This window comes from Balaenoptera physalus (genome assembly GCF_965194825.1).
Source record: "Balaenoptera physalus genome assembly, chromosome: 3".
Lineage (NCBI taxonomy): Eukaryota > Metazoa > Chordata > Mammalia > Artiodactyla > Balaenopteridae > Balaenoptera > Balaenoptera physalus.
Genome location: NC_138890.1, coordinates 50,936,995 through 50,963,351, shown reverse-complemented (window position 1 = coordinate 50,963,351; position 26,357 = coordinate 50,936,995). Strand labels below are relative to the sequence as shown.

At 52.0% G+C, this 26,357-nt stretch overlaps 1 protein-coding gene across 2 annotated transcripts in view; it reads right to left on the bottom strand.

Moving 5' to 3' along the window:
* CAMK2A (calcium/calmodulin dependent protein kinase II alpha) overlaps positions 1 to 26,357 on the bottom strand; it is a 72,123-nt gene that overhangs the window by 32,947 nt on the left and 12,819 nt on the right. For both annotated transcript variants that reach the window (XM_082454225.1, XM_082454226.1), the window contains exons 2-6: positions 15,761 to 15,855; positions 8,079 to 8,138; positions 1,216 to 1,270; positions 260 to 325; positions 74 to 146 (exon numbers count right to left, since the gene is read on the bottom strand). In XM_082454225.1, the coding sequence (XP_082310351.1) occupies positions 74 to 146; positions 260 to 325; positions 1,216 to 1,270; positions 8,079 to 8,138; positions 15,761 to 15,855 (349 nt within the window). The remainder of the gene's footprint in view (positions 1 to 73; positions 147 to 259; positions 326 to 1,215; positions 1,271 to 8,078; positions 8,139 to 15,760; positions 15,856 to 26,357) is intronic.

The following is a 26,357-nucleotide window of genomic DNA, read 5'->3' as shown; positions in this document are numbered from 1 at the left end:
TGCAGGTGGAGGGAAGGGCAGGGGACGGAGGAGCAGGCTCCTGGTGAGCCGCACCCTCACGTGGGTCACTCACCTTCAAGTCCCGGTGTACCACCCCCATCTGGTGGCAGTGCAGCACGGCCTCCAGGATCTGCTGGATACAGTGACTGAAGAGAGAGAGGAAGGGGGCAGGGGGTGAGGGCGGGCCTCCCCTGGGAAGCCAGCAGGAGGGAGTGCCCTGCCCCCCAGGCACCATTGCCAGGCTGCACCTGGCACTCACCTGGCATCTGCCTCACTGTAATACTCCCGGGCCACGATGTCTTCAAACAGCTCCCCGCCGGTGACGCTGGGGAGACAGGCACAGAGTCACTCACGCACAGAGGCCCCAGGTGCCACGTCTTTTGGAAAAGTCTCCAGGAAGCTAAGAGTGGGGCCCAGGGACCTCAGAACGTCAGCCCCACAGGGAGGGGCCCCAGAAGCCACAGGGGTGCTCCCCACGACAGCCCCCTTCCTGACTTCCAGCCCACCCTTCCACTGACCTCTCTCCCCTCCACGCTCGGGGAGAGCCAGGCTGAGGTTAGAACTGGGGCTGAGACGCTCAGAACACGTCACTATGGTTCATTAGGCTCCTGGAAACCCAATGGCTGGAGCTTTTTGTGTCTTTTAATAGACTATTTTTGGGGGAGGGGGTGTAGCTAAATTTTTGGTGAACGTGGTGAAATTTTTTGTGAACTAATTTTTTGGTTCACATCAGAATTGAGCAGCAGGTACAGAGATTTCCTATAGCCCCGCTGCACACCCCCCCACCCCGACATGCACAGACTCCCCCACTGTCTCAAGTATTGTTCTTTACCCGTGAGACCAGGAGCCACTGAGACCTCTCAGTTCATGTTTGCTTTTCATTCAATTGACTGGCTTTAAAAACTTTAAACTTATTCCAAAAGGAAACTTTATATCACCACTAGAAATGGAAGACCAGCATCACTGGCCACAAATAGAAACGAAACTAAATATATGATGATGAAAGTTAAAAGTGTTCGTTGGTGTGTCAGGAAAACCAGCCTGCACTGCTCAGGTGGCAGGCCTACCATGTTTTGGGAAACTCTGTATCAGAAGAGGGAATTCAGCCCAACCTAGGAGGCATGTGGACTCTTCAGGCCAAGAGACCCAGTGAGGTCATCCCTGCCAAGGCCGTCCCCATCCCCACTCTACATCCCAGGATGGGGCCAGACTCACAGGTCAAAGATCAGGTAATGGTGTCCCTCCTCGGAGATGCTGTCGTGGAGCCGGACTGTAGGAGGGGCCAAGGCAGCTGGTTACACAGGACCCAGGGCTCCCCACTCCCAGCCTCCCTCTCACCCCTCAAATAGCCAACATTCCAGTTTCTCCAGAAGTCACTGAGCACAAGCCAGTTGCCAGGTGCCTTGACAAATACATATGAACAAAGGATCACTGACATCAGGCATCCCCAAAAGATGCCTGGGCTTAAAGACTAAAGACCCCTGCTTTGGTCAAAGTTTGGTCCCCTTCCCTCTCCAACCTTCAGTTTCCCTGCTGGGAAGGCCAGTGTCATGGAAAGACTTGTGGCTCAAATCTCTGCCACTTGCTAGCTGTGTGACTTTGGCCAAATTGCTATCCCTTTCTGAGCCTCTCTTTCCTTGCCTGGACAATGAGAATGAAACTCCTGGACTCGCAGGCTTCTTGTGAGAATTCCATGAGTCACACAATCGATGTTTACTCAGTGCTGGCCCTGAGCTAATGGCCCGGCTCTGCTTCCAGGTCTGAGGAGATAGTAGAGCTGGTGAAGGGGGCAATGACATTGGTCCCTGAGTTCTGGCTGCTGAGAAACTGTCATCTCTTCATACCTCATTTACCAAGAACAAAGGCAGAGCTCCCAGGAGCCCAGAGCTTCCAAATTACCCCCTGAGCTTCTGGGGAAAAAAAGGGGGCCCAAGGCCTGGGGCTGACTCTGTGGGGGGGTCCCACACCCTGTCAGCCAAGGACAAGTTCTCCCAGGACAAGTTCATGTCCTTCCCTGCACCACAACTTAAAAATGACCGTGGAGGGGGGTGTGGGCTCAAAGAATTATGATACATTGCACAATGGAAAATTACACAGCTGTTAAAATAATGCGGCAGTTATGTATCCACTGGTTTGGAATCATCTCTAAATTATGCTGTTTGGTGAAAAAGCAAAGAGCAAAGCAGTATGCATAGTCCTTTTCTGAAAGGATGTATTTCAGCTTGTGTATGGCATAAGTCTCTCTGGAAGGATACAGAGATGTGGGCACTGAGGGTGCCTTGGGGAGGGGAATTGGGACAGCTGGGGTTGTGGGTCGTTGTGACTTTTCGCTGTAAGCCCTAGTGCCATCTGAATTCCTGCCATGTACATGTATTTCTGACTCAATACTGAGCCCCCTAAAGAGCTTGTGACCCTCATATTGGCACCTAAAGTTTGGAGAAGCAGGCATTAAATACCCCAGAGTTTGTGTCTACAGAGATGAGGATCGGAGATGGAGGATGAAGGGGATACAAATTTAAATAAAATGTCTTCTAAAAATCTTAAATGAGGGCTTTCCCTGGTGGCACAGTGGTTAAGAATCTGCCTGCCAATGCAGGGTCACAGGTTCGAGCCCTGGTCCGGGAGGATCCCACATGCCACAGAGCAACTAAGCCTGTGTGCCACAACTACTGAGCCTGTGTGTCACAACTACTGAAGCCCATGTGCCTAGAGCCCGTACTCCACAACAAGAGAAGCCACCGCAATGAGAAGCCTGTGCACCACAACGAAGAGTAGCCCCCGCTCACCACAACTAGAGAAAGCCTGCGCGCAGCAACAAAGACCCAACGCAGCCAAAAATAAAATAAATAAATTTTTAAGAAAAAAAAAAAATCTTAAATGATATATACTTATAAATAATGACTGAAAGATGTTTTTAAACTATCTTAAAGCAAAACTAAAAAGTAGGTAGCCTGAGAGTACATATAATATAATCCTGCTTTAATTATTTATCAACATTTTATTATAAAAAATTTCAGAGTCAAGTGAGTACCCAAGTACCCACCACCTGGGTTCTATCATTAATGCCTTATTATACTTACTTTATTATATTTCTATCTACCCCTTCATCCTTTAACCTATTTCAATTTGTTAATGCATTTCAAAGCAAAGATAGGCTTGACTTTTGAAATGTATGTGTTTTGAACTGAGCATCCTGTATTTTCTGAGTGCAGAATCTGACAACTGTACATTGGTGCCCTGCCCAGACCCCCTCTAGTAAGATGGTGCAGCCATCCTGCAGCTGCAGTGGGTTGGCTTGCCACTCACAGTTGCCCTCCTTCTCTGGAGAATTGCGCACTGCTGATGGAGCCACCTTGCCCACAAGGTTACCTATAGCCTTCAGCCAATGATGGACTAATGTGGGGAGGCAGAGTCTGTGCAAAGGGCCAGTCTCCTTACCTCAAGGAAGGACAACTCCAGATGTTTATGTTCCAGAGGCCTCCCCACTGCACCCCCCACCTGGGACCGGGTCAGAGTTAGACTTGGCCTGAGGCCACATCTCTGCTCAGTTCCCTCCCCTCCCTCCCTCCTGCTTCACCCCATCCCTTACAGGCTTCCCCTGGGAGCACATCCTCAGTAAACCACACACACCTGAATCCCTGCCTCAGGCTCTGCTTCTAAGAAACCTGACCTGAGGTAATATGTTTAGATGTACTTGAGAAGGTACAGATATCAGATATTACACGGAAGCATATATCATCAATGTTAGCTCTAGATGCTGAGGTTATAGGAGATACCTTTAAAATTATTAGTCTCCTCATTCATCTACCATAAACTTGTACTAACAGTGTATCAGTGCAAAGTTTTGAAAAACAACCTTTCCTCCAGGAGGATTCTTGGGCAGCAGACTCCTTCCCGTCTACTCTGCTCAGGTGTTTTAACTCCTCTTTCCTGAGTGTGAGAAGCTCTGAGAAGCCAAGCTACATCCAGAACCGTCTCAAAAAGAGCTTTTAGAACTGAGTCAACAGCCATTTGGAAGCAGCTCCAAGAAGACTGGGGTTCCAGATCTACCCTCTGGCCAGGAGCCTCAGCCCCTTTTAGAGAAGGTCCTCAGGCCTCAGGGAAATGGACAGAATGCATGGGCGAGAGCCGTCTCCAGAGCTGCCTGTAGCTCAGGTGGTGCCTTTGTGCTGATTGTAAAAGGCTGGCCCTCTGATCAGCCAGGTGAGGGGGATATGGGCTGGATTCCGGCCTCCACCTGCGGATGATATTGGAGTTGGCTTCCCCGAGAGGTGGCTGAATCACGGTTCAGAGCCCAGGAGACAGGACTCCTCATTTCAGTGCTGTTTTCACACACAAAACCTCCCCTCCCGTGGATGGAGGCTGTCCTCAGGAAAAACTCAACCCAGAGCCCAAGAGAGGCAAGGATTCAAGGGCCATGGCCTATGTGACAGTCCCATCTCCTAGTGGGGAGACTGGCATGTCTGTGCTCATTGACTTATGCTGTCACTGCTTGTCAAAGAACAAACAAATCTGTAACCTAGTTTTCATGTGTGTAGCTGGATTCATGAACTTCTGACATTCCTATTTCCAACAGTTACCATTGTTTTCTTTGAAACTGAAGGGTCGTACTTGACCCCCTGGCCACTGCCCCCCACCCCCCCGACAGCACACTCTTGATATTCACGGAAGGACTGAGAACATGGGCTCTGCAGTCAGACTCTCTGGGTTTGCCTTCCGGCTCCACCTCTTAGAAGTTGTGTAACTTTGGGCAAATTACGTAACCTCTCTGAGCCTCCTCTCCTAGCAGCAGCACTAATACCACTGCACTGGACTGGTGTGGGGGGTTAATGCAGTGATGCTCGTAGAGCACTCAACACAGTGCCTGGCACTAGGAAGAACTTAATAAATGAAGACATCATCATCTTCATCACTGACTAACCTCGCTTCCCTTGGCCACCCCAAATCACCTGCTAAACTCTCAGGTTGTCTCCTGCTCCCTGGGGCAGCCTTTGGGGTTCAGGGGCGGGTCTGCCTCATCAGCAGGTGCTAATGGTACAGAGAATAGAGTACTGTCCTCCCCGAAGCAGGATCTAGGAGGTAAATGCTTTGTGCGTAGCACAGCTGGACCCACCTGTGCTGAGCCAGGGACCTCCCTGACCTAGTCCCCTGTGTATGGCTGGGCAGTGGCCGTACACAGGCAGCAGCCAGTGACCTTGGCTGGACTCACCAAGCAGCCTGAATAGGACTCAGCCTAGTTTCTCTGGGCACAGACCCACTTCTCAGGTTCTGCATCCACATCTAGACCTCTTTGCACTTCTTTGGGCAGATTCCAATCTACTTTGAACTGAGATGCTTGGAGGCTCAGGAAGCGGTACCCTCCAAGGACACTTCCAGCCCTAACAATAGCTTCAAGTTCCTCTGAGTGTCTTCCTGTTCTGGATCTCAGCTCTGCTCTCCACGTCCCTGTCCATCAGCCAGCCCCACCTCCTCCCCACCATCATTTCTTTTTTTTTTTTTCCTTTGGCTGCACCGCACGGCTTGCAAGATCTTAGTTCCCTGACTAGGGATTGAACCCGGAACTCCTGCAGTGGAAGCAAGGAGTCCTAACCACTGGACCGCCCGGGAAATCCCCCCCATCCTCATTTCTTCCGCACATCCTCAGAGACTAGCAGAGGCCTTGGCACATGGTGGGGCCTCGGATGCCCTTGACTTCAGGTGAACAAATGGAGTAAATGACTCAATGACGATGATGAAGATGATAGCTGTCATTTCTGAGATTTGACCACCTGCCAGGCTTGTGCTAAGTGCTTTACTTACAATATCTCATTTAACTCTCACAACAGTTCTAGAAAGTGAGTAGCATGATTATCCTCATTTCACAGAGAAGGGTACTGAGTCTGAGAGGTTCATAGCCTGCCCAAACTCAAACACCATATAAAAGGCAGAGCTGGGGGACTTCCCTGGTGGTGCGGTGGTTAAGAATCCGCCTGCCAATGCAGGGGACACGGGTTCGAGCCCTGGTCCAGGAAGATCCCACATGCCGCGGAGCAACTAAGCCCGTGCGCCACAACTACTGAGCCCACGTGCTGCAACTACTGAAGCCCGCGCGCCTAGAGCCCATGCTCTGCAACAAGAGAAGCCACTGCAATAAGAAGCCTGCGCACCACAACAAAGAGCAGCCCCGCTCGCCACAACTAGAGAAAGCTGGCGTGCAGCAATGAAGACCCAACGCAGCCAAAAATAAATTAATTAATTTAAAAAAAGGCAGAGCTGGGATTTGAACCCAGGTGCGTCTAACTACAAACTCCATTCTCTTAACCACTGTGTTATATATAATGCCCCAAACTGGCGACTCAAAATCTTCATGGCTCAAAGGAATGAGAATCATATGATGATTTAGGCAAGAGGCAAGACTTCAGGTAAGGTTGTTCTGTGGGAGGGTATAGACTGAGAAAAAGTGGAGCAGCTTAATGATAATAAAGCACTTACGGGGGGCTGTCATAGTACTATGCTTTATGTGATCATCATAATCCTACAAGGTATGTATCATTTCCATTTTCCAGATGAGAAAATTGAGCTTCAGAGCAGTTAAACAACATGTCATGGATCACACAGCAATTAAGCAGCAAACCCAGGATTTGAGCTGCAGTCTGTCAGCCCCAGAGCCCATAACTTACTCCTCCCCTTTAGAGCTGGGAATGAGCGGGAGAAGGAGGAGGCAGCATTGACCTGAGACAGCTGCAATTGTGCAGCGGCACACACACACACACACACACACACACACACACACACACACACACACACACACACACACACACACACACACACACACACACACACACACACACACACTCCCCACCTCCTTCCTCCAGGACTGATGGCCTTTCTAAGCACCATGGGATTTTATAGTTGGAGACCACTCATGACCCCCTCCATTGTACAGTTGAGGAGTTGGAGGCCCAGAGACGGTAGGAGCTGCCCGCGGTCATAAACAGGTCAGGGGCCAGGATCCAACCAGTGTTGCTCCCCGCCAGCCGCCTTGCCACGCCTTCTCCGATTCTAGCCCTGGAACCTCTAGCTGCTGTGTGTACAGCTCTGCTCCTTTTCCCAGGCACTGGGAAGGGGAGGTGCCTTCTGGGTATAAATAGCAGATGGAGATGCTTCTCTTCAGCAGGGAAGTTAACCCTTGGGGCCCTGGACATAGACAGATGCTTCCCTCCTGAGGGAGAAGGCTTGGTAGCTGTCAGAGCTGGAATGTTCCTTACAGAGCACCTAGACCTTGTTCCTCAAGTGTGGTTGGTGAGCCAGCAGCCGTGGCATCACCTTGTTAGGAATGCAAAACCTCAGGCCCCATCCACACCCACTCAACTAGAATCTACCTTTTAACAAGATGCCCAGCTGGTCCAGACAGTCCCCTCCTTGTGAAGATGGGAGACGTGGCTCAGAGAGGGTAGTGCTCCTGCCCAAAGTCACACAGCCGTTCCCTGACAGAACTATCTCTAGAATCTGCACTCCCTCCCCTCCATGACTCAGAACCCTGCCAGGCTGGGATGCAGCCCCCCAGTAGTTGTGCAGGGGTGGGGGAGGGGAGGTCAGGTAGCGATGTGCTCTTTCAGTGCCGTCCTGCCTGCCCTGGGCTCAACCGCTCCATGCAGCCTGCGTTCAGTCCACCCTGGGCAGGGGCCGCCTTGGAGCTGGTCTCGGAGAGGCCGGCACTGCAGGTCTATGCAGGTGGGCAGGGCCATGGAGCCAGGCTGACTCAGCATGGGGGTAGGTTTGGGGAGTGGGCTGTACCGGTCAAGGCCAAGCTTGGGCTATTTTCATCTCTCTCAGAGCTTGGGGAGTTTTCCTGAAACAGCTTTTCTGAAGGAGGCTGCTGGCAGCGTGGGCTGGGAGGAAGGGCCCCTTCTTCACCTTCCCCCCCAACCAAGCTGCTCGCTGAGGAGTGCGGAAACCAAGACACCCCCTTTCCCACCTCTATCGCCGCGGTCCCCGAGAAGAGAGCAGCTACCCCCTCTCGTCAACAAACACCCACCAGGGCAGGCAGGGGAGCTGGGCCAGGCCACCTGTACCCCTCACCCATCCCCCGTGCTCACCAATGTTGGGGTGCTTCAGCAGGCGGCAGATGCGGGCTTCGCGCTCCAGCTTCTGGTGATCTGAAACACAGATGCCCAAGTGAGTCCAGGTGAGGGAGGAACCTCCACCCATCCCATCTCTCCCTCCTCACAGCCTCTAATGACCTCTACCTCCCAGGGCAGCACCTGGGCCCTGGGCAAGCTCGCCTTTCGGGCAGAGCCTCTGGGTCCTCCAGGAGGGCAGTGGGTTGCAGCAAAAGAGAGAGAGGCTGGGTTTGCAGTGACGCAGAAGTCCCTTCCCCTCCCTTGGCTTTCAGGGCTCTCAAACGAGGGGCATCTCCTTTCTGTATCAGAGCCAAGCTCCAGGCAGCCTGGAACATCCCCACTCCCACAACAGGCTCCAGCTGCCCCTCCTCCAGCCCTGCCCCTCACACTACACCCCAGACGGACTGAACTGCTGAACTTCACCTCTCCAGGCACGCGCCGCTCAGCCCTCTCACTCTGGAGCCTTCGCACACGCGGTTCTCTCAGCTTGGAAAGCTCCCTCTCAGCCTCCCACCTGTTCTTCACCGGCCGTCATTCACTCCTACCCATCCTTCGATGTCGCCCTTTCCTGGCAGCCTGCCCTGAATACCAGCTAGTAGGGGATCCTCCTCTGTGCTCTCGGGGCCCCTGGACAGCACGTCCCATTCTGTCTCAGGGAGATCGCTGTCCTTGAGGACGAGGACTTGGTCTCTGTTGTGCCTGTGGCATCTACCCAAATGCCTGGCCCATAGTAGGTGCTCAAGAAATAACTGAATGAAAGAACAAACGATTGAATGAATGAACCTTTCTAAGGGAGTGGGAATTCTCTGCAGGAGAAGGGCCGTATTAATTCACAGAAGCCGTCTCCCGTGAGAGGAGTTGGGACCAGGGACACAGAGAATCCCAAAGAATCTGCAGGTAGAACTTGGCCATGGCAGCCTCAGGGCTTACTCAGAGATCTCCCACCTGCTTCTCAGGACTTTTGTCCAAATCCCCTGGATTTCCCTGCCCGCCTGGGAGAGAGGCCTTGCTCGGGGTCTGCACCTGTGGTCTCTGATACTGAGGCTGCTGAGAGCAATCACACCCGTGACCCCACTCAGTCCTCCCAACAGCCCTGGGCTATGGGCTTCACTGTCCCCATTTTAAGCATTTTGCAATTTCCTTTTTGGTGCTTTTCTCCAATTTGGTATTGAATGCCTTAATTTTAAAAAGCAAAACAGTATATAAAAGGAGCCCGTCGCAAATGTAGACTATTTACTATGGGCCAGGCATTATGCAGAGCACTTTATATGCATCTCAAGCCCTCATGACAATCCTCTGAGGGTGGTGCTACCACTGTGCTGGCTTTACAGAGGAGGGAACAGAGGATCAGAGAGATTAAGTATCTGGCCTAAAGTCACACTGTGGTGAGCAGTGGCGCCACGCTTTGTACTCAGGCAGTCAGGCCCCAGGCATAAGCTTTAAGACCTTAAGTCAGGGAGTTCCCTGGTGGCCTGGTGGTTAGGCTTCCGGGCCTTCACTGCCGTGGCCCAGGTTCAGTCCCTGGTCAGGGAACTGAGATCCCACAAGCCGTGTGGCACGGCAAAAAACAAAACAAAACAACAACAAAAAACAACCCTGTGCTGTCCCATTCTCCACACCCTGACTCAACACCACCTCCTCCACCTGCCCCCTATTCCCGAATGGGAAAATTGAGGCCCACAGGAGGGAAATCACACAGACACTCAGAGGCAGAGCCAGGACGAGAACCCCTGTCTCTGAATGGCCCCTCCAAAGCAGGTGGGCGCCAGGGAGGATGATGAGGATGGAGAAGGTCCCAGCCCTGCCTCCAGGCAGCCAGCTCCCCTCTCCCCTTCCCCCTCCATTAGAGGAATCATCAGCCGTCCTCCAAGGGCTGCAGAAACCAAGATCAATACTGAAATGTGGCTTTTCCATCAGCAAAGGAATTAAGACCAATCCTCCTTCCATAGAGTGGAAGCTCCACTCCCCAGCTAAAGGCGGCTACAGGCTAGGGGAGGGGAGGCTGCTCCAGGCTTGAGGGCATCCCCCAGTTCCTCTTCCCTCTCTGCATCCTTCCATATCCTCCAGGGCGGGGGGAGGAAAGCTGATTCCCAGGCAAAGGAGGGGGATCCCCATCCAGGGCTGGCCAAGGGCCGCCCCTGAGCTGAGGAAGGCTGGACCCTCCCCATCTCCAAACCCTGTCCCCCACCCACCCATCCCCAGCAGAACCAGAAACCAGGCAGCTCAAAGTAGGGCCTATCAGAGGGGGCTGGGGGCCTCCTGGCCCAGGCCACACATTCAAGGGATAAAGGATCTAAATCCAGAATTCTGATGTTTTTCTCCATGCACGGTCACCCGGGAGCAGAGCTACACTGAAAGAATTGAAAGAAGAAAACGCTGGTCACACAGCTTCAAATGTGTGCCTGGGACTTCCCTGGTGGGTCAGTGGTTAAGAATCCACCTGCCAAAGCAGGGGACACGGGTTCGAGCCATGGCCTGGGAAGATCCCACATGCCGTGGAGCAGATAAGTCTGTGCGCCAAAACTACTGAGCCTGCGCTCTGGAGCCCGCGAGCCACAGCTACTGCAGCCCAAGAGCCTAGAGCCTGTGCTCCGCAGCAAGAGAAGTCACCGCAATGAGAAGCCCGCGCACCGCAACGAAGAGTAGCCCCTGCTCCCCGCAACTAGAGAAAGCCCTCGCACAGCAACGAAGACCCAATGCAGCCAAAAATAAATAAATAAATAAATTTATTTAAAAAAAAAAAAATGTGCCTGGTTACCAGACCTCACTGCTGGAAAAGCTAGGAACTAATTGTTTTTATAAATCTTGTGATCATCTCGTGCATAGTACAATTACACTGCATTGCAAATTGCAGCGCTAAAATCATTAATTTGTTGAATGTAAACATGTACTTTATACAATAATTTTTGTAACTCTGTTTGAAATGTTTTCATTTTCTAATATGTAGGGAACCTCAAGAAACGTAGGGACTGAGTTCCTCTTGACCTCTGAGGACTTGATCCATTAGGCAGATAGGGAAACTGAGGCCCCGTGCTAAAGGAGCAGTCTCTTTATCAAAATCAAGGTGTTCATCAAGGTGATCAAGCCTTATTACAACTCAGAGCTCTGAGGAACTACTCCTGAACACTCCCCCCAACCCCCAGCCAATAGTCCTGGGCAGCCACGGACCTCTTATTAAAATATAAATTAGATACTGACTTCAAAGTTGCCAACAGCTTCCTAATGTACTTCTAATACAATCCAAACTCCTCACCACATCCAGGAAGACTGCTTGGTGCTGGGTCCGACCTCATCTTGGCCTTGAAGCTCCAGCCACACTGGCGTCCTTTGCGGCCTCAGGCACTGCAAGCCCCTTCCCACCTCAGGGCCTTTGCACCTGCTGTGCCCTCTGCCTGGAACACTCTTCTCCTGGGTCTTCTCATGGCTGCCTCCTTTTCAGGCAGGTCCCAGCACAATGTCACCTCCTCAGAGAGCTTACCCGGCTGCCTTTTCTGAATGTGCCTCCAGCCCCATCACTTCCCCATTACCTTGTCTTATTTTCTTTGCATGTCATCCTTGCGCAGGGACCATGCTAATCTTCTCTGTATCGTTCCAATTTTAGTATATGTGCTGCCGAAGCGAGCACTGTCTTATTTTCTTTGTAACACTCATTGCTACCTGAAATTACCCAGCTTACTTGTGTGTTTAATGTTCTTTTCAGTCTCCCTCCTGTAGAAAACAGGTGCAATGAGAGCAAGACCTTGTCTGCTGGTCTCTGCCTTGTTCCCAGGGCCTAGAGCCACACAGCAGCTTGTCCAAGTTCCCATAGCCAAGAAGTGGCAGAGCTGGGATTTCAACCCATGTTCATAATTACTGTACTATATTGCCTCCTATTCTCATAATTGATAAATTAATCCATCCAGCTCAGTAGAGGCCCATGATGGTGAGGGGTCTGAGAGAAGCTAGTCTGCAGCCTCCTGCCTGGGTACCAGGAAGACTTGCTCCCAATGCCCATTATGATAAATGCTTTGTGAATCTTCTCCCTCTGTCCCTTGGGGCAGGCCTGGGGGCAAGATATTGGGGTTAAGGGGGCCAGCCCTGCCCAGAGCTCGGCAGGCAGCAGGTGGGTGGAAACTCTGGGGAGAGGTTCCTGGGGCCAGACAGTACCAGCGGGGCAGAGTGGGGCAAAGCAGAGCCCTGGGAAGTACAGTCAGGCAGCCTGAGGGCTCTGCCTGCAGAAGGGGTGGGCTCCAGCAGGCAGGTGGGCAGCAGGATTCTGGCTAGAGGCACAGGAACCAGGGCAGAAAATAGACCTCTGAGTCTCAGAACAGAAAATGTCCCCTCCCCGCACAGGACTTCAACAAGCCTCCAGATCCTAGGAGGTTGGAGAAATAATCCCGAGGGCCAAGAGTGCCTGGCAGGGGTGGGGAAGGAGATGAGAAAGACCAGAAAGATGTGTCTTACTGCCTCTTTGAAGGCTCCCTTGCATGGACCCGAAGCTCAGGGGCAGCCTGAAAGAGCTCACCCCGTGCTTCCCACCCAGTGTCCTGGGACTGATGGCCGGGGAGCGGAGGAAGTGACCCCTCAGTGCTCAGGTGGACAGTGGGGCTAATGGAGGTCGCCGTATGAGGGCCAGTCACCTCTGGCGGCACCAGCCACATCTGCTTGCCCAGCATGCCCTAAAACATTGATGAATTCTGTGTGTGCCTGCCTGGCGAGGCTATAGCTAGGAAGCTTCCAGAGCCCCTGGCAGGGAGCTGGCGCTGAGCGTGTACTGGCTGTCGTCACTGCTGACAGGACTTTTTAAATGCAAGAGCTTGGGCCTCAACTACTGAATCCCACACCCTCAGGGGTGGAACTGGGGCAGCTGTATTTTTCAAAAGGCCCCCAGAGGGATGTGTCAGGGACTGGGACAGGAAAATATTTTTACCTTCATTTCATGTCTTTATGGCTTCCTCGAATTGTTTATACTATGAGCATTTTATATAAAAGAGTAGTTTAAAAATAGACACAAAAAATCTCTCCCGGGTTTGGGAAACGCTTGATAGAAGAGGCTGACCCCATGGAGAAGGGGAAGCCACAGCTCCCTGGGGAGTGAACGGAGACACCCCAGGGGGGCATGCCCTCCCCAGCTGGGAACTGCCAAAGTCACCGGGGAGTGCCAGCAGGAGAAGCTTGGAATGTGTTGCCAAATATTCAGCATCAAACCACTCCCCACCCCAGGCACGGTGAGTGGCAAACAAAGAAACCTGCTAAAAGAAGCTCTGCCCCTCATCTCCTGCCGGGGAGAAAAGCGTTGGCAGTTGGCAGACTTCTTTGGGAAGGTTCTCTCAGAACTTCCCCACTCCCACCCTTCCCATTCACCTAGGCCTGAGCGCCTTCCTCCCAGGAGGTCAAAGGCTCCTCAAATCCAGAGAGGGGGCAGTTACTGCACAGCCCAGAGTCTACACTGTCCCTGGAGTGCTTAGTCACCTTCCAGAAAATAGGCAATGCTCCTTCCATTCCCGGCATACGCATCTGTCTCTTTCTGTCGTGCGCATGTGTGGCTGTGGCTCTGAGAATGTGGTGAACTGGCCCAAGATTCCCCAGAATCCAGGGAGGACCTTGGTTTCTTTCTTTTTTTTTTTTTTTAAAGATGTTTTTGATGTGGACCATTTTTAAAGTCTGTATTGAATTTGTTACAATATTGCTTCTGTTTTATATTTTGTTTTTTTGGCCACAAGGCATGTGGGATCTTAGCTCCCCTACCAGGGATTGAACCTGCACCCCCTGCATTGGAAGGCAGGACTGCCTTAACCACTGGACCACCAGGGAAGTCCCAAGACCTTGGTTTCTGACCCTCCCTCATTTTGGGGGCAACCCAACCTATCACCCCAAGCCGTGGCTCTAGTCCCGCCCTCTCTGTATCTCAGGGATTGGGACATCTCCCTTGATCAATAGTGATGTAAAGCACAGAGAGGGCACCAGACAGCCACTAGTCACACAGCAACGGCAAGGCAAGTCCCAGCAACTGGGTGAGGCAGCGCTCCTACTGGCCTTCCTGCCAGCCCTGGCTCCCTGCCCCCGGCTCTGGCCCTTGACCTTCCACAGGTCTCGCCCTTCCACGCCAGCGTTCATGTGGACTGTGTAGCACGGCAGGCCCTGGTCTTCAGAGAACCACCCCCACCCCCAGCGCAGCCTCTTCTCCCTGCAGGACACTGGTCTGCCTATGGGGGGGTTCGGTAACTAGGAGAAAGCACTGGGCTCCCAGCAACACTGAGCCAGAGAGATGAAAGGCAGCAGCACACGTTCCAAATGGAACATGCTGGGAGGCCTGTGGGGGACAATGTGAACATCCTGTGCCAGCCTCTGTGAAATCCACACCTGCTGGGCCCTGGACCAGACACAGCTGCCACGATGCCAGGCAAACACCTGGACACTTCACCAACCCCTCACACGACGTCTTCCACGCTGCACAAACCATGGTCTGCACAGACCGCACCTGCACCCGCCTCCCCCAACAGAATGTCCTCCACCCACTGGGGGTCTCCAAGGCAGCACAGACCCACCATTCAGAGCGGAGATCTTTGAAGATAATCCTCCCCAACGCGCTGACTATGGTCACCACCATTACCGCCCTAACCACATGCTAAGGGCAAGAAGCAAAGTTTCTGTGCAGGCGTTCCAAGTTTTCACGTCCATACAAATCACCAGTGTCTTGTTAAAATGCGGTTCTGATTCCTCATATCTGGAATCATGAATTTGCATTCCTAACAATCTCCTGGTGACGCTGATGCTACTGGTTTAGGACCACGTCCAAATTAGAATTACCTGGGGATCACTTCCAAAACCCAAGTCACAGCCCAGACTAACTAAATCGCAACCTGCGGGATCCAGGCATCAGGAGTGTTTGAAGCTCTCCAGGGGATTCCAGGCTGGGAAGCCACTGTCCAAGGGAGTATATAGGGACCAGAGGGTGGACTGGTTTGGTTGAAGCAGAGTGCATGCACTTGGAGTTCACGGGACACTGGTTGAGCCACCCCCCCCCACCCGGATGCGTCGGGCACTGTCCTAGGTGCTGGGCGTATATAGGGAATGAGACCCACTCCCACCTTCTTGGTGCTTATGGTCATGAGGGAACATAGATATTAAACAAGGCACCAAGCCAGTAAATGGGATAGCTCCAGGTTGGTAGAAAGCCACAAAGAGAGGAAACAGTAATGAGAGATATAAAATGGGGAAGTCCCCCTCAGGTTTGGGGGTCAGGGAAGTCTCTCAAAGGATGTGACATTGAACTGAGACCTGAAGGTTGAGAAAGAGCTATCCTTGCAAGGAGCCAGGTAAGAGCATCCAGGCAGAGAGAAAGGTAGGTGCAGAGGTCTGGCGGTGAGAATGGAGGCAAGCAGCAGAAAAGCAGGGAAAGGAAGGCCTACTTGGCACCTTAGTCTTTACCTGCATGGGTGGATAAGGGGCAGAGAGCCTGGCTTGTGGGAGAGGCTGTGGCCTCCAGCCCAGACCTCTAAGGAAGGAATATGGAGGTGTCTAGTCTCATCATACCCACAGGAAGAAGAGCCCCCACCTCTGACAGCAGCATCATCCAGGCGGACAGACCCAGATCCTGGTTCTAACCCAAGGGGTAGAGGGAGGGCTGAAGGGAGGAGAGCCCCGGAGGGCAGGCCAGGCACGGATCCACCGCCTACCTCTGGCCGAGAGCTTCTTAGTGTTGATGATCTTGGCAGCATATTCCTGGCCAGCCAGCACCTTCACACACCTGCGCACCACTGAGAAGGCTCCCCTAGGACAGAGAAGGCAAAGAGGGTGAGGGAGGGCCCAAGGGCTGCGTCCCCAAGAGACACCACAGTTCATGCAGCTGCACCGTGCTGGGAGGGAGCCCTCGTTCAGGGTTGCTCGAGCTCGTAGGGGCTGCTGTGGCCCGATTCAGGGACGGAGCAGGCCCGGAGACCCAGGGGAACCACTGGTAGTAAATCATTAGGAGCTTGGCCTCATGAGACATGAGACTTGTAGAGTAAGTTAGGTTCACCAAATTCTAAAACATTAGAATCATGCAGTGTTAGAATCACAGAATCTAAGTCCCTGGAAATTTTCGTTTTTTTATTCTTTGAGTAGGTAACACATTGACATGGTTCAAAGTTCAAAAGATACAAAAGTGTAGATAGTTAAAACAGTCCTCCCCATCCCTGTACCCTAGTCTTCAAAGTCCCCTCCCAAGAGATGGCCAGTGTTACCAGAGGATCTTTCCACAGATACTCTCCCCAATACTGGATACTGGACCTTGCATGCTGTTCTGCATTCTCCTCTTTTTTTTTTTTTTTAATTAATTAATTAATTTATTTATTTATTTTTGGCTGTGTTGGGTCTTCGTTTCTGTGCGAGGGCTTTCTCTAGTTGTGGCAAGCGGGGGCCACTCTTCATCGCGGTGCACGGGCCTCTCACCACCGCAGACTCTCATGTTGCGGAGCAGAGGCTCCAGACGTGCAGGCTCAGTAGTTGTGGCTCACGGGCCTGGTTGCTCCGTGGCACGTGGGATCTTCCCAGACCAGGGCTCGAACCCGTGTCCCCCGCATTAGCAGGCAGATTCTCAACCACTGCGCCACCAGGGAAGCCCCCATTCTCCTCTTTTTTCAGAAATTTTTTAGAGATTCTCCTTCTGTATTATAACATAAAGAGTTCCTATTGTAAATCAACTCTACTCCAATAAAAATTTTAAAATAAATAAATAAATAAATGTTTTTTAAAAAAAAAGAGTTCCTCATTTAATCATGTGGCTGTCCGATAACTTACCTAGCCAGTCCCCTATCGATGGGCAATTAGGTTACTTCCGATCTATAGCTGTTACAAACAGTGCTGCAGTGACTAACCTTGTATGCGTGCATTAGAATTACATTTCCCATGTGTACAAGTGTCTGCGACTAAACTTCTAGAACTGGTATTATTTGGTCAAAGGGTAGGTGCTGGTTGGTAATTCTGCTAGATAATGAGAGATGATCCATCTTAGAGGTGAACAAACTTACTTTCGTACTAGTATGTCAGGGGACCATTTTCCTCCACCCTCGTCAACACAATGTGTTATCAAACTTTCATATCTTTGCTAGTGAGAGGGGGAACGTGGTGACTCAGTGTAGATTTGATTTGGAATTCTCATATCAAGAGCGAAGCTGAGCAGTTTTTCATGTTTTCAGAGACTCCTGGGTTTTTATCTTCAAAGTATTTGTGGCTGGGAGAACTTGGAGCAAGGGCTGTGGGTTTCACTGCTCATAGGAGACATTGTTGCCATGTGGAATGTGGCCCATTTCCCAGGTTGTTTGATTTTTCGAGAAAAACTGGAAGTCTGGATATCTTCGTGACATTTCCCAATTTTTAAATACTGGTACCTTATTCCCAAAAATTTAAACATAGTATTTTGCCAAACAAAACTAGTTTGAGGGCTAGATCTGTCATCTAGGTGCCATGTTATACCCTCTACCACAAAGGTCATCGGGTCCAACCCCTTCACAGCACAGAGAAGGCCCCTAGGGTGCCAGACACTACCTGTGGTCACCACCATTACCACCTTAACCACAGGCTAATGACAAGAAGCAAGTCTCCTGGGCAGCCTTCCCCAGTTTTAATGTATTACCCAGGCATCTTGTTTAAAAGGCAGATTCTGATTCCTTAAGTCTGAGGCGGAGCCCAAGATTTTGAGCTTCAGTGTAGCTCAGGGTAGATTGATTGCTCAAGGTCACACAGCTAGCTACAGGCCATGCCATGTCTAGAACTCAGATATTTGCTCCCCCAGGTTCTTGGCTTCTCTTCCACCCAGGGAGCCTGCCGATTGCTTGCCTGAATGCCCAGTTTCCTGAAATGGCCTCACCCCACCATATCCTCCAAACTTTGATCCCCTCTCCTAAGCACACAGGCAGGTCCAAGCCACAAAAATGAGGCTGATGGGAGCAGGGGCGGGTGCTGGCAGGCACCGAGGAAGCCCGCAGGCTGGCGGAGATGCCTGCTCTACACACACCTCTGGGCGTTGTGTCACTGGCTTCTTCGTGTCCGGGCAGCATGAAGGGAACGGGTGGGAAACTGTGGCGAAGGATGAGGAAGAAAGATCTGGGAGGAGGGCTAGAGACCAGGAAATAGGACCTCATAGGAAAGCTGAGGAAGGCCGGAATTCATGGGCACAGCAACAGACCGTCCGTGGGGTGTGCAGCCCTGCCTGTCCTCCACCTGGAGAGAGCAGCAGACCGGGTGTCCCTCCCTGAGAAGCCTCCTGGTGACGTGTCCGGTTGTTTGTGCTCCCAGAGCACCCCACACCTCCCCATCTAGCCTAGGACTGTGCTTGCTCGTTCAGCTTGTCTGTCCACCAGACGGAGGGATCCTGAGGGCCAGGACTGGAAGGTTCTCCACACCCATGCCCAGGTACCCAATGCTACCTACCAACAGGGCCTCCATAAATGTTACTATAGGAACAGGAGGCAGATTTATGTGAGAGGGACTGAAATGAGATGAGGAGAAGATTTCAGTCTGGGGTGTTAGGAATAGGAAGAGGCATCTGAGGAAGGTGCGCACACTGGTCTCTCAAAGGTGCCCACCCTACCCAAACAGGGAGGTTTCTGCCCAGTGGGAGGCCATGATTCTCAGAAGCCCGAGGAGAGAGAATGTTTCAAGGGGCCACTTCTGGGAAAGGTTTTGCGAACTCCAGGGAGAGGAGGAGCAGGGAAGGAGGGCTTGTCTCACTCACCAGCATCTAGCTCATGCTTGGGCCAGAGCTGGAGTTTAATTAACTTGGATGGAGGGATGGATGGATAGAGTGAGGGAGAAAGGGAGGATGTGAGGGAGGGAGGGAGAAATATAATTTCTCCACTAGAGAAACAAAACTCCATTCTAGATAAAGACATTAGATCAATGGTTATCAAACTGGCTGTTTCAGAATGCCTTGGGAATCTTTTTTTTTTTCTTGGCTGCATTGGGTCTTTGTGGCTGCGTGCGGGCTTTCTCTAGTTGCGGCGAGCGGGGTCTACTCTTCGTTGCGGTGCGCGGGCTTCTCATGGCGGTGGCTTCTCTTGCTGCAGAGCACGGGCTCTAGGCACACGGGCTTCAGCAGTTGCTCCGCGTGGGCTCAGTAGCTGTGGCTCGCGGGCTCTAGAGCGCAGGCTCGGTAGTTGTGGCGCACGGGCTTAGCTGCTCCACAGCATGTGGGATCTTCCCTGACCAGGGTTCGAACCCGTGTTCCCTGCATTGGCAGGCGGAATCTTAACCACTGTGCCATCAGGGAAGTCCGGGAATCTTTTAATAATACATATTCCAGGCTTCCCTGGTGGCGCAGTGGTTAAGAATCCGCCTGCCAATGCAGGGGACACGGGTTCGAGCCCTGGTCCGGGAAGATCTCACATGCCGCGGAGCAGCTAAGCCCGTGCGCCACAACTACCGAGCCTGCACTGAAGAGCCCGCGAGCCACAGCTACTGAGCCCGCATGCCACAACTACTGAAGCCCGCGCACCTAGAGCCCATGCTCTGCAACAAGAGAAGCCACCGCCATGAGAAGCCCGCGCACCGCAACGAAGAGTAGACCCCGCTCGCCGCAACTAGAGAAAGCCCACGCACAGCAACAAAGACCCAATGCAGCCAAAAATAAATTTAAAAAAAACAAAAAAACATATTCCAAGGCCTCTCCCAGACCTACCAAATCAGAACCTTCAGATGCGGGCCCAGAAATCAGTATTTTCAGTTAACATGCTGCCCAAGTGATTGTTTCCCAGCCAGCTTGGCACTGCCCTGCCCGCCTTCTGGGGAAGTCCTGCTAGATGCCTGGTCCCCCTAGAAATCAGCACTGATGGGCCATCACATGGGGCTCTGTGTGGAGAGGCTCAAGAGGCTCTATGACCCTGGGCTCTGCCCCAGGATCTGAGGACCTAAGAGCCATGTCTATAATACAAGAGAAGGCACACTTGCTGAACTTCCTCCTCAAAACACAGCACCAAGATTTGTGAAAATCCCAGGTTCTAACTAGGGGTCCAGGCCAAGCACAGAGCAGCTGCAGGAGCCCCGTGTCTCTGAACATAGGCATATGCATTTTTTTCTGGGGCAAGAATGCATAGCTTTTAGCAGATGCTCAGAGGGAGGAGGTTATCAAATCCAGTTCAGGGCTACTGATCCAGAGAACACCAGCCTCTCACATACCCAGAAGATGTCCTCTCTTCAAATGCACGTTCACCACTAAGCTCCTTGGCCCTCACAGCAACCCTGTGAAGTTGGAATTATGATCCCCTATTTCACAGATCAGGAAACTGAAGCCTCAAGGGAGCAGGCATAATCCTCTCGAGGCTGTGAAGAGAATCCAGGTCACCTGCCCTTGTTCTTCTGACTCCACCAAAGGCAAGAGAGTGTGACCCTAAAAAGCAGGGGCTCTGGGCTGACAAAGCCCTGTGATCCGATCGTGACTGACCCCCGACTGTGTGATATTGAATTTGGCCCTTCAACTCTCTGTTTCCTCCTATAAAATGGGGGCAATAATAATATCTCCCTCCTGGGTTTGTTGGGGAGATTAAGGGAGGTAACACATGCAAAACACTGGGCACAGGGCCAGGTACACAAATCCCTGAATGGGGCGAGGAAAGGGTCTGGGCCAAGGAGCCCCTCTTTCTACCTACGCAGCCTCAGGTCTCCATCCACAAATGGAAAGGCTCCTCCTTGCCTGCCCCGGTGCTGGGGATCAGGGAGAGGAGGGGCAGAGGAGAATCTGCAGCAAAAATGAGAGTGCGGGCAGCAAGCTCTCAGCCCTAACTTCCTCTCCTTTTTATCTTTTGTTTAAAAAAGGCATGTTTCTGCATTCTCGTCCCGCGTGAGCCAGTGGCCACAGCCCAGCAGCCTTGGCAAAAGGAAGAGCCAGCCCACTCCTCCCACGGCCCTGAGCTGAGCAGGTGGCCAGTGGGTGGGTGGGTAGGAGCCTGGAAACAGGACAGGGCGGAAAAGGGGAGGAGGCCATGGTGGGAAGGGCAGGGTGGGAGGGAGTGACCAGGGGTCCCAAGAGGAAGGGATGAGGCCTGCATGTGAGGGCCCTACGTGAGTGGGGGATGTCCATGGGAGGTACTGGGAGTGCCTGTGACAGCGTTCCTGGGTGAATAGGGTTCAGGGGGTGTGTCTGCCCACAGGTGTGTGTCAGCAGCCCATCAGTGCCCTTGTGTATGTGAGGCCAAGAGGCTCTGGGTGTGACAAAGCACACGTGCGTCACCCTGGGTAAGTACCCATGTTAGGAGAGGGTCACAGAATGTGGGCAGGGAGGGGTGTGTGTGTGAGATAGACACTGGAGGGAAAAGGCCTCAGCTCTCAGCCCTGCTGGGAGGTCTTGGGCAGGGGTCTGGCCCAGCGTGGGCGTCAATTTCTTCGTCTGCAACTTGGGGGGTGGGGTGGGCTTGGGGCTAAAAAGTACAGAGGCCTTTCCACCTTCAATATTCTGTACCGAGCTGTCCAACAGAACTTTCTATGATGATGGAAATATTCTGTGTTGTCCATTGTGACAGGCACAAGCCTCGTATGGCTATAGAGCACTTGAAGTGTGGCTAGTAGGACTGAAGGACTGAATTTTTAATTTTATTTCATTTAAATCATTATAAGTGGCTAGTGAACACCATATTGGATAGTGAGGTTTTATGTGGATCAGAACAGGCGCTCCTGAACCAGGCAAACCAGAGCTCAAATCGTGGTTCAGCCTCTTACCAGCAAGTTATTTAACCTTGGTAAGACTATTTCCTCCCTTGTAAAATGTAGGTGAGAATAGTACCCACCCTGAGCAGCTGTTTCAAGGATCCAGTGAGAGAGTAAGGTATGCGGTGGGTTTAGCCCAGTCCCCGGAGTGTAGTAAATGCTCAAGAAACAACACCTTGTATAGGCATCACGATCTCCGAAGTGAAGAGAACAGCCAGCATCCTCAGAGGCAAAATGGACCTTGTCTGCCAAGCTCGGGGAAGAAGCAAGCCAGGACAGGTGTGGGGAGGCCATGGTGAGGGGGTGGGGTGCTACCCAGGGCCCAGCAGCCTGCCCCTGGGTATGAGCAGGCAGGGAGGCCGCACCTGGTTCTCTGACTGACGGGTGGGGAGGGCGCCGTGATAGCGGGTCCGGTGCGGCTGAGAACGTGCGAACGTGCTAATGGGCCGTGAAAAGCAAGATTCACACTGGGAGATTGCTTCTCAGCTGCCTGGCAGGCAGCGCGTCCTGGGAGTTGCTGGCTGCCACCCACAGCAGGTTCATCACCCTCTCTGGCCTAAAACACCCCAGAATGCTGACATGGCAGCAGAGGCGGCACCAGGAACCTTAGATGGGGACTCAGAAGACCTGGGTCCTTGGCTGCCAGCCTGCTTATCCTTCCATTTGAAAAATGGAGATGAGGAGCCCCAGCCCCACTTCCTCCTGGGCCAGCTGTGAGAAGTCTCTGCTACATAGTGATAAGAAGAGGTTCCTGATACCCAAGACTGCTTACTGCCAACTTCCCCTAAAGGAACCCTCCCCTCCTTTACGCCGGAGCCTCCCAGAGCCCAGGGCATATGCCTGTGGGTGTCAGCAGACAGGGACACTGCTTACGGGGCCTCAGTCACCGAACCCTCTCACCACTCTGCCCTCCTTGGGGGTCTGATTAGCAGGAGTCCTGACAATCTCTAGGGTCTTCCCTTCATTGGCTGCTTCCTCCAACACACCCAGGTCTCCCTCATTCTGCAAAAATAAACAACCTTCCTTCTCCCAAACTTAAAAAATTTAAAAAAAAGCAAGAGGGTTTCTCTCGACCCAGCAACCTGGGCCACTTCCTTCCTCCCTTCGTTGCTGCCAAACTTCCAGAACAAGTGTCCAACATCCACCGCCTCCTCTTCCCACCTCCCACACTCCATGAACCCACCACAATCTGGTTCCCACCCCCGGGCTCCCTGGAAGAAAAGCTGTGCCAGGCCCGTCCCCCCAGTCCCCCCAGCCCCCCGCCAGCCCCGGCAGCCCCCACGAGGTCTGATCTGCCTTGATTGCCCCACTGACCACCCAGCTTTGAGACCTAGCTTTCCTCTTGTTTCTGGGTTGCCACACTCTCCCCGGAACCCCCGCCCCCCACTTGCTGACAGTGCTTTCACTTCTTCATCCCTCCTTCCCACAGCATCGATGCTCCCTGTTCTCTCTCCACCCATTCTTACCTCTTCCCCCTCCATCCCTTCTACCCAGGACCATTAGCTGGGATCTCTGGGGAGGCTCTGGGAGTTCATGAACACACCTAAAATTTTAACAAAATTATTCTGTGTCTGTGCATTGTTCTGGGCAGAGGATGCATATTTTTCATTAGCTTCACAAAGGATGCTCTGACACCCGTACCCCCAAAAATGATGAAAGCCACTGACTATCACTGACTATCACTGAAATCTGCTTCTATACTGCCCGTCCTCTTTTCAGAATGCTAGTTCCAAATTTCTACCTACTCACCATCTTGCCTGGATGTTATGTGATAGGCACCTCTTAATCAAAGTCCAGTCTCCTCCCCGCAAATCTCCCAACTCTGGGTTAATATACCTAAACATTCTACCTCTCTGAGACAAGCTGGGGTGATTTCAGAAAGTTCCTGCTCGGGACCTCCCTGGCGGTCCAGTAGTAAGACTCTGTGCTCCTAATGCAGGGTGCACGGGTTCAATCCCTGGTTGGGGAACTAAGATCCCACATGCCACATGGTGCATCACATGACAAAAAAAAAAAAAAAAAGGAACGTTCCTGCTCAAATGTATACAGACCTGTTATCTGTGAGAGGATTAGCTTCCAATACCTCTTGGTGGTCAGTAACTTACAGCCCAGGTTAGCTGATCTGATCACTTGGCAAAGAGCAAGCCCTGGAGGCATGGAACCCAGAGCAGATGGGGTTTGAATGGCTGGGGGAAGGGACAGAGCTGGGGTTGGCCACCGGAGCAGCTCCACCCCAGGGGTCAGAGTGTGGGCCACATGTGGCTACATCGGAAGCTGCAATAGTATCTTGCCACTGAGGTCCATTCTCTCCCCATTCTACAGATAAAGAAACTGAGGCCAAGACCTTGAACCCAGAACTCCTGACTCATCGTCTTTTGCTCTTTCCAATACCCCATACTCTCGGATCAGAGGGCCCTAACTTGGGGTCCACAGATGGGTGTTAGGGTGGGGGGATCTGTGGGAAATAATATACAACATTCTGTGAGTTGGAGTGAGTGTGTGTTTTCAGGGGTGACTGTGGCTCATATGAGATTCTCTGAGGGCTCCTAGATTCCTCAAACAGTTAAAAATCTGGGATCAGATTTGTCCAGAAACGAAAGGAACATCTTGGTTTCCATAACACCCACCTCTACATACTTTAAGTAATTCCCTTCACTTTAGGGCGGGCCTCAGTTTACCCATCTGTGAAATCAACTGTTGATCATTTTTAAGCCCTCTCTTTATTTTTCTCGTTTGAAGCAATAGTATCATTTCTTAATAACAAACAAACAAAACACAGCTATGCAGGTCACCAGACGGCAAATAAAGCTGAGATGGTAGGGGCTGGCAGCTCAGGACCCCTTCCACTTGGTTTTCTCTCTCTTCTCCCCAGCTCAGCATGGCAGCTCTGCCCCAAACTCCGCAAACTAGCATTTGAGAGCCAGAAAATCCTAGGACCTTTTTCTGAAACCACACATTCCTCCCCAAGCTGCTGCAGCCGCCCACTTCCAGACTCCAAAAGATCCTGCAGGGACACAGTGTCTCTGAGCTATCCTGCACCCCCCCCACAGGCCTGCCGTGCGCCAACCCAGCAGAAGTCTTGTGGGGGACACGGAAGGCCTGGGAACCAGAAGAGTCTCTTTGCTGCAGGGAACATTGAACCAACAGAAGTTCCAACATATTCCTTGTTTGGGCTATGCCTGGGTTTTCTTGAATGGGTTACAAAAAGGAAAATAAAAAATATATCCACAGGTGATGGTGTGATGAATTGAGAGATTGGGATTGACATATATACACTAATATGTATAAAATGGATAACTAATAAGAACCTGCTGTATAAAAAATATATATATATCCACAGAGCTTGGTGACAGGATCAGAGCAGGCAAAGCAGGAAAAAGGCTGAGGGTCTGCTTTCTCCCCTGGCTCCAAGGGCCTCCTGGCCTGGCTCCATCAACACGTACACAGCAAAGACTTTCAGAGCTTCAGAGAGAGAGGCTCCAAGGGGTAAAAAGGCAAGCACTGGACTGGAAGGAGGCTGGAGCGCCCAAACCTCATGTGTCACTGGCTTGTGCGACCTCAGGCAAGGCCCTGACCCTCTCTGGGCCTATTTCCCCGTCCCTAAGACAAGGGAGCACTCTTCATTTTGGTATTCTGTGCAGAACTGAGGCTATTCTGGCCCCTAAACCGTCTCCCATTTCGTGCTTGCAGCAAAGCATCTCACCAGGCGAGGACAGGGATGCAGGGCAGGAGGGAACTGGAGGCACGGGGTGAGAAGAGGGCTGTGGAAGTGCATGCATATCTCTGCTAGCAGAGTGTTCACTATCTCCCAAGGCCATGTCCGTCTGGGCGGTAGAAGGGCAGTTCTGACCATTGGAAAGTTCTTCCTTACATTGAGCTGAAATCCACCTCCTTGTTACTCTACACATTTGGTCCTGCTCTGCCCTCCAGGGCCATACAGAGCAGCCTTGTCTCATCTCTGGGGCCCCATGATGTCCCTGCAGAGATGAGGGGAGAGGACACACCCCCGAGGGATCTTTTCTCCTTGCTAAATTCCCCCAGCTTCTTAGCCCTCTCTCACTTGATTTGGCTTCCAGACCTTGGCCACCCTGCCTAGGCCCCCTCTTCTAGACATTCTATAGGTTTTTAATACTCCTTTTAGTACCCAGGCATCCAAAAGTTGGAGGCAAGTTGAGCAGGCCTAAGAAGAGTAGGGCCACCAACCTCCCGGGGGCTGACATGCTCCATCAAAATACACACCTCAAAGCCTTTGCCTGTGCTGTTCCCACTCTGAGGAACACTATTCCACACTCTTCCCTCTGACTGACTCTTATTCGGCTTCCAGCTCCCCAGTGTCACCTCCTCAGGGGAGCCTTCCCTGATACCTCCCTCATTCCAACTAGTTGAGGTCTCTTTGCAGCTCATAGCCCCATGTTTGTGCTCACAGCCCTTAACCAGTTGCATTTAAATAATAATATCTAAGTGATTTAATTAATGTCAGATTCTCACTAAACCATAAGCCCCAAAGGGACAGAGATGACATAAGTCTGGCATGTGGTATCTGCTGGGCTCAGCCTGGGGCTGGGAACAGAGTCTGTTGTCAGGAAATACTTGTTG